Genomic DNA, 16,115 nt, shown 5'->3' on the forward strand with positions numbered 1-16,115 from the left:
GTCTGTCTATAGTTTTCTGGTTAGATTTTATGTCGCTATTTCATTATACCTGATGATGATTGCTTGTGTTGCAATCGAAACGTCGTATTCTATTATTTAATTTAATTATTATTTTATCTTTAGACGTGACTTAACCGAAAGAACCAAATAATACTATACACTTAATACCGATTAAGAAGGTATAATTTCAAAAATCGAGTCGCATGACGTGATTGTTTTTAAACATTGATGCATTCTAAGCCACTGATTGTCTGGGGTCAACGAGTTCCATCGTAGGGGCCCTTGAGCACAAAGGAGTCCTCCACAAGGGACAAGCAGTCGGGCTGGAGTCGAGCATCTGTGGGATGAAGATTATGGCCAGAGGCAGGGGACAAGGCAGTTTTGAAAGAAAATCATTTCGAGTTCGTTTTGTCAATCCACGTCGTGCTCTTAATGTGTATAGTTAGAAGTACCTCAGTACAGACGTTCTCCAGCATGGCCCATATTATAATTGGATTATGATCCCAGAATTATAAAGAAACACACAACTTTTTCGTCAATAACACTGTGGCCTTCAATGTAAGAACATATATTAGGCCACGTGTTGGTACATATGCGCTTCTTCATAACACATATATGGCATCACTTTGAATATTATGGTGTTTCACATCTTCAATGAGAATAATTGAATTTTTCCTATCATATATTCACATGACTATTTTACTCATCAACCCACATTGGCCATCGTGGCAAAGTTATGGTTCAACAAACCCTGTGACCGGCATGGCATTGAGAGGCCATCATCCAGCAGTGGATTGACGCAAAGGCCATAAGTGTTTGCTCATTTTAGTTTTTTTATGATAGAGTACTCGTAACCTTCAAAAATACAATTGGATTTCCTCAGCACGTCGACATACAATGCACAATTGGCACCTAATGGATTTCCCAGCTTCAGCCCATGCTGAATTAGAATCATTGAGCAACTCACCGACCAGGAGGCCCAGTCAATATCAGTCTAAATCTGTCGGTCGCCCTTCACTTAAAGTGGCATGGAAAATAAAAGAAAAACGTTCTAAGCGAGTAACTGCGGTGCTCAGTAAAGCTGTGAAGCAATTAACGGTGGCCTATTACTCCCAATAAGTACAATTTGCTAAGCAATGGTACTTTGTAAATCCACTACTGAACAAAGGAGTAGATATTTAAGCTGTAGGCATTGTCTCTGACAAAAGCACCCGTAATGCATCCGATCTCATCACATATCGGAAGCCAAGCAGGTTTGAAACTGGATAGTGATTGGATGTTGTAGACAGCAGAGGGCAGTTAAACAAAACCCATAGTTTTACTGTAGTTCTATGTTCACATCCATGCTCCCCGTCTTCACATACAGTCACCGACCTGTCCACATACTGTCGGGAGACCCTCATCCAGCAGTGGATTTAAAAAAGGACCATACACATACCCCAACCTAGGTCTAACGGACAGCAAAAGAAAGTGTTATAAAACGGTGCGCAAACCTAAAATGAACACGATCCGAATTGTGAACACAGTTGCAAACACGTAACCGTACGGCCATTTACCAAAATGTGGCCGTTCTACGGGTTGTAAGACGATCATAGATCTACGGTGTGTTTGGGGGGTTGTGCACCGCGCGTTGTTCGAAGTTGCGTCCAACATTTTGCTCTGCTCTTCAGGAACTGAAGAAGCTCCCCAGCATACGGAGCGAAAGATTGGACACGCTCCCGAACGATGCGCGGTACAACCCCACAAGACACAGCGCACAGAGTGATACAGCACTACGGCAAAAAAAACCCCAAAGCAGTCGTGTAAAACGACTTTTGTTGGCAGTTCCTAAAGCCGCCCTTTGCAGAATCCTGAACCAGTTGAGTAACACCCAGGGCAGCTACAAAGCCCTTTTAGCGGGGACAGTTTAATGACACCCTTCTGCGATCGGGGAGTGGCGCGCATAAATGTTAATGATCCATCTGGCACGCAGACCCTCAGATGCCCCGCTAAATTACCATGCTTATTGCAGAGGGGAAGCCTTCGCAGCTGGCAAGAGCGCAGCAGGGGTGGGCGGGTGGGTGGATTTAAAATGTCCAGCAGTTTAGCCAAACGTAATTATTGCGGCATCATTGACGAAAAAATATTTAAGGTCAAGCGACGTGTGGCAGATAAGGATTCGGAAAAGTGACATTTATGGCTTTAGAGTGTGTCATCTTTGAACTTTGATAATTATGCTGTCGGTTCAATGCCTGCTGCTGCCAGGATTAAGATGCCTAGATTTGTATAATTTGATGTTTTCGTGGTTTCAACAAAACGGAACTTGCAATCCAGAGGTCAGTGGTTCGATCTTCTGGAATGACAGTCGAAAAAACGGTGCAATTGTATTAAATTTACCCCTCCTCTCCCAGCTCCTGTCCACCCCGCAGGAGTAATTAGTTCATCAAAGTTAGTCGATCGATTGACAGGCTGAGTGTGGTGGGGTAAAGTGTGAGTACTCCCATCTCTTCCAAAACGTCTGGCCAGCGTGAAACGACATTATTGCAGGGCACTAAACGACTTTGGAATTCGTTCCCATCATCTCTTTTACCAGCTTCCGATAATGTTAATAATTATTGGAATCCTTTGTTTAGCCACTGATGGATGAAGTAAATTTTACTTTTGCTTAAACACGAAAGAATCTGCCATCCAAAGCGCCATGTGGTGATGGGGGTTGGTTATTTCACTCCACAGTACTGTACCTCACCACGCTGGTGAGTGTGGGTTACTGCAGCGTGGGGACCAGTGGAAGGATCAGCTATCACCTGCCGCTGATGTTAGCCCTGCCTGAGAATTGAACTCAGGCCACCGGGTTCATAGCGCAGTATAGCAGTGTGCGAACCATTGCACCTCCGCGCCAGTTCTCTACAACATCGCTCAATTAAAGCAACGAGTTTATTGTTATTTTCTCGCTTTTTGTCAGTGCTCTCCATTGCTGACCGCTTTGCATCGGAAACCTTTGGGTCTGTGCTCATCAGCTGTGCTCATTGTATAGAGGTGATAAAGCAGCGTGTGTAGGGGTTCATTTCTCATTGGATATCTTCCGGAGCCTCACAAACCCCAAACCAAAACACTTTGCAGAGCTCAGTCCCGGACAGCTCCAAGTGAGATAAAGAAGGTAAGCCCCTAGTGTGTGCAAGCAAAGCTGTAACAGCAGTGGTTGGGGCCTGAGAACATATCTGCGTTACTGGAAAGCTGCCAAGTTACTATCGGCAGATCTCGGTTTGACCGCACACTCAGTTGATGGAAAAAAAGCGGGCGAATTTATTCAAGTTCCCTTACACTCTTGTATCTGCGGGGCTTACATTTTATAATTTTGGAAAATCCTACAGTTGGCTTATCCACATCAAAGTGTTTTACCACAGAAAAAAGTAGGCCATTGCTGTCAGTTGCACAACTGTGGCATTATTACCTTGGTCGTAAAGACATCAGATATAGTAGACAGCAGTTTGAGGTCACTGGGGGGTTAACTGCCTGGCGGATAATAAAGCAGCCACACTCTAAGAGAGCTGTTCCTTGGTACAAAAAGAGGACAAAAAACCTCGGCACGAGAAATTTACACGAGTCTATTATTTTACAATGCTTTTAGCAACATTGAGATAGAAAGACATTGTCCTTGGGAGTATTTCATTTGTGAATATGTCGTGTTCATTTTATCGTCGGCAATTACATTTTTTTTTTTACAAATTGTGCACAATTGCCACTGGACGCAAACTTAATTATCAGATGTGAAATAAACCCCCTGTTACAAGTGAACATTGTGAAATAGGAATGTTTTCTCATTTCTCCTTCCACATTACAATTTCAATGAGGGCAGTTAATGTTTAATTGACTACTTATCCCGCTGTCAATTCACTGCTGGAAGAAGGCCACCCCTCTCTGTTTGGGTCATGGAGAGGCTGTTTGACCATACTTCATCACGCTGGTCAGTCCACTCAAGGCCTGTTCACATATCGCTCGACACTGACGTTAGCCCCGGTTAGAAATCAAACTGAAGTTGTCGCAGTACGATAAAAATTGCACCACCACTCTACCCCCCATTTCACATTAACTACTAATATTGTCTCCCAGACTACGCATCGTATACCATGACTATAAATATATAGCTTCCACTTTCTCATAGACCAAACGACAGATACGTCCACAGAATACTGTATAGGTTTCATCAAATTGTGATATTATCTTTCAACATGCAAATGGCTCCACCACTGAAATGCGTTTTTGCGGGAAGCAAGCATCTGCGGAGTGCGCAGCACGTTATAAAGTTAGCTGCGGGGCATACCAAGAGAATTGGGAGATCAGTGAAGCAAATTAAAAATAAACAGATGCCATTTCTCGCATGCCATGACCCAAATTCCCATCCAGCTAAATCCTCCGCAGGGAAAAATGGCATTTAGTCAATATGGAAGGCCGTCTTCATGACGCAGGGAATGTGTGCCAGTAGTTTGCACGCACACGAGTGTACTGTTTTGTTACTGCTATGCAGCAGGGGCAGTCCATGGTTTTTATTATTGCAGCCACATCCCCAGTGGGATGGGTTAGAGTACGTTTTAGGAGTGCCCTCCACATAACCTCTCCTACTGATTGACCGTAAAATTGCAAACCCCACTCCAACCACGGCTATCCAAGGACAGCACAGGAGTTGATTTCATGGTCGCAGTGCGATGGTGTCTGTCACTTTAAGCCGTTTCACCGCACATTTTCATTAGAGGCACGAGTGAAGTGGTGTAATAATGCGTTGTTTTACGTCTAATTTAAGAGATATTTGTTTTCGTTTATATTTGTGTATTATTTTAACTCGGTGTTTGTAATATTTCACTTTTTTTCCCCAGGTCCGCTCTTGAAATATACTCTTAGTCTCAATGAGCTCTCACCTGGTTTGAAATCAAATTGACTAACGAAGCAGTCGACGATTGTTTAAAATACATTTATTGGTTGTTTTGTAAAAAAAAAAGCTTGCACGCCACCACATCCCAAAATGTTTATTTTTTTACAAGCTGACCAAAATTGAGCTAAGTTGTCGCTATGTCTGTCAAGACTCTTTCGCAGAAGCACAAATTTATTACTCTCGAAGCCCAGTCAGAGCCTTCTCAAAATTGGAAAGTGCGTGGTCTCACCGTCGCGCGAAACCCAGGGGGCGAGATATCCGCACCCTGGTGCCAGGTTCACGGCAAACGTCGAGCGCCAGAGCAGCGTGCGGTGGCACGGGAGGGAGATCGCGGCTCCCAGACGTGGCACCCAGCCGCCACGGCTGGAGCAATCCCAGTGCTTCTCAACACTTTTGGTATGACGCTGCCCACCCCCACCGGTCAAGACTACTGCCCCCCCCCGCGCCCCCACTCACCCACACAAATACTTTAAGTTGCGTACAGTTTCCATGTGTTTTGTCGCTGCAACGTGACGCTGATCTTCACCCCCCGAGCACATTCACAATATCCTCCTGCACGGTATCCATGCCGCAGCCTGCACTCCCCCACCCCCCTCCCTGGGGGGTTGTGAACTGCTGAGCAAGCCCATTGGGGGCCCTAAATGTACATTTTTTGCACCCCCCCCCCATCTTGATGCTTTATCCACCCCCTAACAAAGTGCTCTTCGCATTCACTCACAACCTAAAAGTGATAATGCAACACAATACGTACTATGGACACTCTTGTATAAAATAAAAGTCTACGTTAAATAAGAAATATGGTACTTGGGAAGTAAATACCAATACAATACATAAACTATCCTGAGCCAATAATAATAGCTGTATTAATCGCAATAATATTAATTTTAAATCCCTGTCATTTGGGAGACCCTTGAGCTGCTAAGGGACACCCCCGCATATTATCTGTCTGCTCTCGCCTGGTCTTGCCTCTCAGCATTGCACACGTTTCTTCCACCTCCAGGCCTAGCCTCAAACATGCACTCAGTGCGCTATTTAGTTGAACGTGGAACACACAATTCGAGCACTGTTTGTCCACGTGGCCCAAAGTGTGCAAACGATTCTAGGTGTGTCACTTCCCATATTTCTTCCAAACTGCTTCATCATCATAATTAGCCAACCATGATCGATCCACTGCTGGATGAAGGCCTCCCCAAGCCGTCGCCAACTCGCACGATGCTGCGACGCAACGATGCACGCGGCACGTCCACTTGAGCGGAGCAACTTCACCCGATGAACTCACTGCATGCGATGTACCGAACCGATGTTTGATGCACATATCCAGCCCGTCTTTGTCACTCGACTGCTGCAAGAGGCCCGCGGCACGCCGTGCGAGTCATGGGGATTTACTTGACCATACTTCGCCACGTTTGCCGGTGTGCGCTGGTGACGGTGGGCAGCAGAGATTTGGGCGCGCAGTACAATACAAAGGGGCTTAATTTAATTTCCGCTGCTTACAATGCAGCCCCCACCAATCACACATTCAAGCACTATCCAGGCTAAAACCTGATTAGCTTCCACAATCGGACGAGACCGGGCGCATTCCGGATTTGGTCAGGTTTGTGGCTGTACATGTAACACGTTTTTTAAAACTTGTATATCTGTGACACTATACGTGCCAATTTAACAGTGTTAGCAGGATACGGGTTATACATTTAAAGTTTTTAATATAAATTTGTATGCCATCCTCCCTCGTGACAAATATAGCACGGAGTGGATTTAGTAAGTTTTTTTTAAATCACCAGAGCACGAACTTTCCCAGCTCCTTCGTAAATCCCCCTCGCCCACTTCGCTTTAATTAAACGTCGCAGGCCGTCTCCCACCGCTGTGCTTGCCGATTTCTTTACTTTAGGGCGAGATAGCTCGGGTCCAACTTTGCTGACACGCACACATATTGAAGTTGTTCGGTGAGCCAAGCTTCTTGAGAGCGACCGAATGTTCCGTTGTGTGGGCCTGTTCACGCAGTCACCGTACGTGTCTTGGTAGCATCGTACCAGCACGTGCTGGAAGCACAAACACAATTACGCAACCACACAAAACAACAGCGGCCCTTTTGGGGGAGCTGAATAAAATCTGAAAAGGTAGAAAATATCGCGAGTCGCATCAAACAGAAAGAAGTGTTTGCTCTACACGGGCTAGAGGGGCCGAGGTGCCAGGCTACGCATTGCTGAGAAGGCGCACGACCCGGCCCCTATTCGCTTCGCTGCGCCAGGGCCCATGCCGCCGGTGTCGCCTCTCATATCCGGGATGTCCGTTGCGACTCGTCGAGATTGGGTGGCTGGGATTCTCCTCCGCTGCTCGCTGTGCCCCTGTCCAACTGCCTCGAGGTCGTGCCACGCAATGGACAAAGATCCCCCGTACAGCCTTAACCAGGCAGTTGGGGCAAGTGCAGTTAGCTAGCACCACGCGACACGTCGAAGCAGCCAAGGGTAACGAGCATCCGCACAGCGCCCGCTGTGATTCTTGTCCTCGCCTGCATCAGGCGTGACGGAGCGGGGCTGATCACCGTCGAGGTAAATATCATCGACAAGTCTCAGTTCTACGGATTATGAAATGCTCCAGGAAGGAACAGGCACCCCAAACGTGTGCCCGATGTCAATAAAGTCTTATAAATATGGACTCACACAGATAATGGATGGGAGTTGAACCCCCATCTTATGCTTGGAATACAGGAGCAATTCGTATGTCGTAATCGGGTTATTTCTGCGACTCAACTTTAAAAATACTGCAATGTCCTTTATTTACACAAATACATCTTCACCGAGTCTCAAGACGTTTTCAGGAGGGTCCTGCCACACTGGGATGTTAGACCAATTCCACCAGAGAGCGTCTGGCTTCATATGGGAGGAAAGCAGAGACCCTGGAGCAAACCCAAATAACCTGACTGAACCTTGCTTGGCTTACACGGTCCGACACACCCCGGGTGATTTGGTCAATCGGGCATGGTGCGTTTGCCTTTGCTGCACACTACAGGGAAACTGAAATGACTCTATGGAAAGATATGACTGCTTAGCAGAGGCACATAGTTTCGGTTATGACCCAAATGACGGCAACTAAATTAGAATAATAAAACACAAACCCGACGAGAAAATGTCACCGGTTTTCCATTAGTAACTCTAGCACTGCATTTAAATTCCCTGGTGTACGGTGAAGATCAATGCATGAACCGGAGGCCATGGCGTTTCTAAAGCGCGTGCACCTCTCAAATTTCACAAAGACCTCCTTCCCCTCTTGGGAGCCATGGCTCGCTTTCCTTAGGTCCCCCATTTTCAGGAAATGCACCGATTCCCGGGAAGATTGTGAAAGCGCACAACATCGCCCTACCACAAACTCACCCGCAATGCGATCTCGTCAGATTATGGAAGCTAAGCAGTTTAGCGCCTGGATAGCGCATGGAGTCGGTGACATTTTCTATCGCGTTGTTCGCAATAAATTAACCTCATATGATGATAAGTAACAGCTAACAATGCTGCTCTCATTGCAAAAGCCTGCTTAAGGCAACGTAACAAAAATATAATTGTTGTACCGTACAATACTCGAGCCTCTCTGCTCTCCTCCTTCATCAACATGTTCCTAGAGCCATAGCCCCATCATTGCCATCAGTAATGGTCAACCCTGCCTTGTAATAATCCACGCAAAAAGACAAAGATGCCCCGTTTAACCTGTAACGGACTGTTGGGGCAAGTGCTGTTAGTGAGCACCCGTGACGGCCGGCACCACGCCCTGTGTATTTGTACACATGCACCTCCGATTCGCACGGTTGGCTACGTACAGTGCGAATGAAGTTCAACGTACAATACATACGTGTTGATGTTATCGCTCCATCTCCCCAGAGGACGACCTCTCAGACCAGTTCCACTCCTTGGCTGCAACTCCACTCGTCTAGGCCATCGCTTGCAGAGCCGTGCCGTAACCCACGTGACTATGAAGAGTGTTTGTCGTTCACCTCCACGCGTTCTCTCGTCCATGTGCTCCGTCTCTCACGCATTGCTCCGTGACTAGTTGGACACTTTTTATTATTATTGTTCTATACTGTTCAGTAATTGACCATGTTTTCTTAACCGTTATATGTCATGACAGGCAGTTTGCGTCGATTAAACACGTCATTCTTAGGCAGATGGGTGTGTGACTTTTCATTATCAAGTATTTTTTCCCAAAAAGACTCTAAACCTGCTCTTCAATGTATTATCTAACATTGATTTATGATTGTGCTAAATGTTCTATTTATCTAGTGACGACGCAGTTATTATTCAGATTTTAATTTGCTTCCATCGCTAAAGAAAATAGATTTTTTCTTTTTGTCATTTTGCGATTGAGGCTCCCGGTCTCTTGACTGGCCACCTGGCACCAACAAATTGCACTTCGTCCGCCTCTGTATTTCATCATATTCATTCTGGTCCGCCTTCAATACCAGTTTTTTTAGGAACACACACACATTCTCTTGCGCTTGCTTTCCAGTCGCAGCCTTGCCAAGAACGCAACAAAACAAATGGCTCAACTGGAACGCATTCACGGCGGCATGCATTGAGTTCATTTCGGATCGCGATATTCCGTCCGAATTTTTCGCACTGGTTTTTTTCGGTCCAATATTCCGTGTAACAAGGTTTTGTAATCTGCTGCAGATGCCACTCACACGCACAGCACGGCGCGAAATTTAATACCAGCCAGCTGCGGCTATACGCAGACGGAACCCGCTTATACAATACAAGACGTCGCATATCCGACTGCCACGTCCAACCACTTACCAATTAACCGCCCTCGCCCAATGATCAACTGTGTGTGAGTGGTCTTAGTCTCGCGTACACTCGCTCACTTCTAAAGTGCAGTCAAGCATCTTCCCCGTGTCGACTCCTTTCCCGACACTTCCACTTCAGCGTAGTTTGGATGTACTGTGCAAGGCGTCCTTCACCAGTGGATCTCAAGAGCGCCGCGCGTGTCAAGGAGGGAAAAGGGCGAGAAGGAACCGGGGAGAGAAAGATTAAAGAGACCAGACAGTGAACAAGAGAGTGGAGGCGTGATTACAAATGTCGGGTCTTCAGCCAGGGACGTTTAAGTGTCCATCAACGGCAGGGAACTCCGACACAAGCGCGGTGCTCACCCCAGGCGGTCGGATATGCGACGCTGTCCTGCACACGCATTACCCCATCTGCATTTATAGTACAATTTACACCGATAAATTGTGGGGGGGGGGGGGGTTACCGTTTAGCCATTATACAGCAAAACAAAGTTTTAGCCCGATGCAAGTTGTGTAACGCAGCCATGAGGATCGATTAAACGCCCTGATACTCATTGTAGCCTGGCATATCCGATCCGAGCCAGCGCAGTGCATCTCATGGGACAAGACATCTGAATCTGGCTCGGGGCCAAGCAGGGCCAGGGGCGGAGTTAATTATTTTTATAATTGTGACGTCAGTCGACAAAACTGCAAGAACATCGCGTCACCTACATGCGACTCGTTTGTTCCGCGTGACGTTGACAGCACATCTCGACCTCTGCAGTGGAAAAAGATTACGTAGCGCGTCGTGAGCCGCGCCGGGCGGCCATGGGAATGGGGGGAGGGGGGGACGAGCGATTCCTCTCGACCCACCGTCTGTACAAGCCCAACGCAGTCCCACACGAACGCTCGTCGGCGCCACCTCTTCTGGCTGGACCTGCGGCAAGGGATTTATAAACCCCGGAGCGGAACACCGCATCGCCGCGGGATTCTGGATATTTACCACGGATCTGGTTCGCATTATCAGCACCGCATTCCACGCGGCAGCTGGGCAGGCTGCAGCGGACGAGCTCTCGCTGGTTGGTATGTGCAGGTGCGCGCGGTCTCCATGTTCCGAGAACAATAAGCAATCGCCCAGAGCAGAGACGTACATCACAATCGTGCTTCTTGGACAAGCACGCCGCTTATAAGGGTCGGTGAATGCACTCAATAGGTCTTGGGACGGCTGCCACAGCGGTGCAGTGGGGAGCAGCGTGCTGGACATGTGATGATGCCAGGTCGACGGGTTGATTTCATTTCCCGCCGCTGCAGTTGCAATGATGGGGGGGGGGCGAGTTTCTCAATCTCCATCACCGCCTTCGTCCACCCAGCAGCATGAACGGAGTCGCCACAATTTAAAGGCGTGAGCTTTCGCGACCAACATTATTCATGGGCAAGTCATTTTTGCAGGTAGATTGCGTAAATGTTCATGTGTTGTACATCCACTTCCACCCGATACGTTTAATTAGTAAGGTTGTTTTCACTTGAACAAACCGTGACAATTCGTTACTACTTAAGCACACCGGTGTGTTGCCGGAATCTGTAAATCGCCTGATGATGTGGATAGCAATGACCAGCGAAACGTCGGACTTATAGTCAACGCTGTGGGTTTACTAACACACCGCGTAGCCAATCAGCTCTCGACAGCTGCCTCGAGTGTAGGCCCTTCTACTAGCAACGGAATGAGCGAGCAGTTTCAAGGATGCACCTTTACCGACACCATATTTTGGCTGTCCGCCTGATGATGCTGTTGTAATTACTGGCGAAACGTCGTACTCGAATTGTAAATGTTGTGGGCTTAACTCTCCAACAGACCGGTGTGCTGCATTAGTAACAAATTGGCATGTTTTCTTTACGTGACAAACCTTACTAATTGGCCGTGTCGGGTGGCGGCGGGTTTAACGACACATTTATATTTACGCGATCTAACCCACACGCCTATTTTATGGACCATCTGTTGTACTGTACATGACTGGCCCTGTTCAGACTCTGCATTGGCAACTTACCATCTTTTTCGATCGACCAATATGTAGTCGCGTTCACCTATGGGCAGTGCCGCTTACATCACATACACTGCATACACACATGGGGTCGTCACAACATTGAGGCACTCCGTTTATGATATTTATAAGTGAATGTACAATATTGAACAATCCATGACATCAATAAAGCAGAGATGTGGTTTAAAAAAAAAATCTCACAACCTTTAACACTGCGAATATGTAAATATCTGTACACAACCTTGAATGCAACTGGAACAAAGATACGGTCCAGTTCATGTACTTTCCCCAAAGTCAAGGAGTCATCATCTCGGTCTACTCAATGGGCTCGCTCATCTCAGCCGGTGGCCCCCGAGTGGTATCGCCAACTTCACATGGCCAGTGACGGCGCTGGGCAGAAAGAAACGAAGCATACGCTGCGTGCCCCAAGTAGCTCAAGGGGGTGGGGGGGGGCCCGGGGCGAATGAAAACGTACGAATCCACCAAACATCAGCTCACATTGAAACCTTAATGTGATCAACAAAGCGAGCTTATTCACATACTAGGAGAAGCCATAGTCTCGCTAACCGCGACCTCATCTGCCTCTCATTTGAACCGCATCTCTACGTTTGCCTACATTTCTCAGATCTCGAGACAACGCAGTCTCTTGTCGACAACTCCCCCGTCATCTCACTAGGAGGGGGGTGGCGGTCACCCCACTAAGACACATTATACTCGGGGCCCGGAATGAGCCAGCGTCACCATGGCCGGATCCTCCATCACACGAGGGACAGAGATATGCAACCACAGACTCCACACACAGCAAAAGGCGATGAAGGTTAACGACCCTGTTTAAGTAATGCTCAGTCAATCCCACATCGTGGCGAGAGATGGACCATTGTTTAGGACGCTCCACGTGCAAGACCTCTAGGCGGCATATGACGATTCGTACTTCGATGCTCCCGATGCTCTACTGCCTCCCATTAACCAACACGCACTGACCAGCGTGGGGAAGTATGGTCAAATATACGACAGATCCAGGGAGGCCCTAATCCAGCTGTTGAATGAAAACTAGGGTGTCTATGCGCGTGTGTAACGTCAAAGTCCTTTAGACTGTTGGGACAGGTGCCGTTAGCGAACACCTATTAAGGCAGATACAGCGCACAAATAGGATGGTGTGGTCCATCCCATACCCGTACGCCTTTGTCTCCCCCGTGTTGGTCTTCACACACACACACCATATACTCATTTAAGCCTCAGGAGACCACGGAGAGGTGCAGGTCCAGATCAGATAACTCGCACCGATTGTGTCCACTAAGTGGTTAACCATATAGTATATACATAAGCACAATTGCTTAAAACGTAAAATCAACTCATGTTTGAAAATGAATTAGCGTAGATTTCGATATGCAAATATTCAAAACATCGAGACCTTGGTATATATATTTCAAAAACGTTGAATCTCTACCCAATGTAAAGCAATTCGCCTTTACGGGCGCATTCAAAATAAGCCACTCGACTTTTGTAACAGTTTAAAGACGCGCACATGAGCGAATCATCTTAGACAACCACAATGGATACTGACGTTGTCCAGTGACCCGACTCGAACCCAGGTGGGCTGGTTCGGAGCAGTGCGCCAACCACCACGCCACCGCTCTAGATACAAATACAAAACCCCCCGTATAGCCTCAACAGACTGTAGGGGCAAGTTCGAGTTGCTCCTAAGAAGGCCGGAACGCCACACGAGGGGGTGGGTGGCCAGTACCACGCCCGACCGCTTTTGTCTCCCCAGTGGCGTTTACACACCACACCAGGTACTCATTTGAGGCCGAGTCTACCTAGGGGAGGCCCAGGACCGGTTCAGAAAATGGTCACTGGGATTGTTCGTGAAATGGAATCGAACAGAGGTCGCCAACCGCATCACCACACACAAAAGATAAAGATCCCCCATGCAGCGTTGTCGTGATGCTGGGACAAGTGCTGTTAAGCGAGCACCTGTGAAGGCCGGCACGGCGTAGGAGGCGGTGTGGCCAGCACACACACACACACAGACGTGCCCACACATTGGTGGGACGTCTCAGTACGTGAACACGAGGCTGGAGAAGCTGGACTCGAGCCAGGGAGAGCCGGAGAGGATCTCGTTCATCTCGGGAGAGCGCAAGTCGGGGAAGTCAAAGTGAGACGCGCTGCTGCCCTCGCTCAACGAGTCTACGTCTCGGTCCAGCGAGCCCAGCAACTGCACGTCTCGCCCCATCTCCTCCTCTTCATCCTCCTTCTCCTCCTCTACGACTTTCTCCTTGTCCAGCTCGTACCAGCTGCTGCCCGCGTAGCCACGGCTCCTGCTGCCCGACATGAGCGCAGCTCCATCACCTTCATCACCACCACCACCAGGAGGGTCTACCTCTATCCTGGCGCCGCCGTGCCTCGTCGCCTGCTCGCACAGTCCGGGGCCTCCTCCCGACGGCGGCCTCTGCGGCCTCGACCTCGTGGTGGCGGCGGCCCGACTGCGGCTGCTCCCAGTGGAGGAGGAGGACGACTGCACGTGGGCCACGGCGCGCTTCCTCGCAACGCCGCCTCCTCCTCCTGCTCCCCCTCCCCCCGCCGCTGCCGCTGCCTTTGCTCTGGCGGCAGAGGGCGGCGGCGGCGCATGGTGGCGAGGTTGGTGTGGAGGAAGGCGTTGAGATGACGACGATGGAGGAGGAGGTAGCTGTGGAGCGGGAGGCTGAATCTTGACCCGCTTGCGTGGTCGGTATTTGTAGTCGGGGTGGTCGGCCATGTGCTGAGCGCGCAGGCGCTCCGCCTCGCGAACGAATGGCTTCTTCTCGGCGTCTCCCAGCAGCCTCCAGAGGCGGCCGAGCCGCCTGGAGATCTCGGCGTTGTGCATCTCGGGAGAGAGCTCCATCAGCCGCCGCCTCTCGATCTGAGCCCACACCATGAACGCGTTCATGGGCCTCTTGATGTGCCCCGTGAGACGCGGCGGTGGTGGTGTCGTCGCGATGCTGCCGGCTGCCGTGGTGGCGGTGGTGGTGGTGGGGCACGCGGCTTGAGAAGGCCGCCTCATCGTGGCTGCCCGCTGACTCCGAGGTGGCGCTGGAGCCGCGCTGCCAAGTCCCACCGAGAACGCGAGACGCCGGTGCCGCACACGTGCGCGCCGCCTATATATACTGGGGGTGACGTCACGGCCTAGAGAAGAGGGAGGGGTGTGAGGGGCGGGGCTAGGGTAATTTTTTAAAGCGGCAGTGTATAGACTCACACTGGCACCCCATAGACTCCCCCCACCCCCATAGACTCTCCCCCCACCCCATAGACTCCCCCACCACCCCCATAGACTCCCCCCTCCCCCCCCACCCCCATAGACTCTCCCCCCACCCCATAGACTCCCCCCACCCCCATAGACTCCCCCCCACCCCCATAGACTCCCCCCCCACCCCCATAGACTCCCCCCACCCCCATAGACTCCCCCCCACCCCCATAGACTCCCCCCACCCCCATAGACTCCCCCCCCACCCCCATAGACTCCCCCCCACCCCCATAGACTCCCCCCACCCCCATAGACTCCCCCCCACCCCCATAGACTCCCCCCCACCCCCATAGACTCCCCCCACCCCCATAGACTCCCCCCCCACCCCCATAGACTCTCCCCCCACCCCATAGACTCTCCCCCCCACCCCCATAGACTCCCCCCACCCCCATAGACTCCCCCCCACCCCCATAGACTTTCCCCCCACCCCATAGACTCCCCCCCACCCCCATAGACTCCCCCCACCCCCATAGACTCTCCCCCCCCACCCCCATAAACTCCCCCCCACCCCCATAGACTTTCCCCCCACCCCATAGACTCCCCCCCACCCCCATAGACTCCCCCCCACCCCCATAGACTCCCCCACCCCCATAGACTCCCCCCCACCCCCATAGACTCCCCCCCACCCCCATAGACTCCCCCCACCCCCATAGACTCCCCCCCCACCCCCATAGACTCTCCCCCCACCCCATAGACTCTCCCCCCCACCCCCATAGACTCCCCCCACCCCCATAGACTCCCCCCCACCCCCATAGACTTTCCCCCCACCCCATAGACTCCCCCCCACCCCCATTGACTCCCCCCACCCCCATAGACTCTCCCCCCCCACCCCCATAAACTCCCCACCCCCATAGACTCCCCCCCCCCACCCCCATAGACTCCCCCCTCCCCCCCCACCCCCATAGACTCTCCCCCCACTCCATAGACTCCCCCCACCCCCATATACTCCCCCCCACCCCCATAGACTCCCCCCCCACCCCCATAGACTCCCCCCACCCCCATAGACTCCCCCCCACCCCCATAGACTCCCCCCACCCCCATAGACTCCCCCCCACCCCCATAGACTTTCCCCCCACCCCATAGACTCCCCCCCACCCCCATAGACTCCCCCCACCCCCATAGACTCCCCCCCCCCACCCC

General features: G+C 50.5%; 1 protein-coding gene across 1 annotated transcript; it reads right to left on the minus strand.

The window, feature by feature from the left end:
• Positions 1-11,801: 11,801 nt before the first annotated feature.
• Positions 11,802-14,849, minus strand: LOC144938570 (transcription factor Sox-11-A-like). The gene has a single exon (XM_078866517.1). The coding sequence runs from the start codon at positions 14,733-14,735 to the stop codon at positions 13,752-13,754; it is 984 nt and encodes a 327-aa protein (XP_078722643.1). The 5' UTR covers positions 14,736-14,849; the 3' UTR covers positions 11,802-13,751.
• Between the last annotated feature and the right edge of the window lie 1,266 nt (positions 14,850-16,115).

This window comes from Lampetra fluviatilis, chromosome 22 (genome assembly GCF_964198595.1).
Source record: "Lampetra fluviatilis chromosome 22, kcLamFluv1.1, whole genome shotgun sequence".
Classification (NCBI taxonomy): Eukaryota; Metazoa; Chordata; class Hyperoartia; order Petromyzontiformes; family Petromyzontidae; genus Lampetra; species Lampetra fluviatilis.

Coding starts and splice junctions, on each gene's coding strand:
- LOC144938570 (XM_078866517.1), bottom strand. CDS start 14,735: ATGAGGCGGCCTTCTCAAGCCGCGTGCCCCACCACCACCACCGCCACC.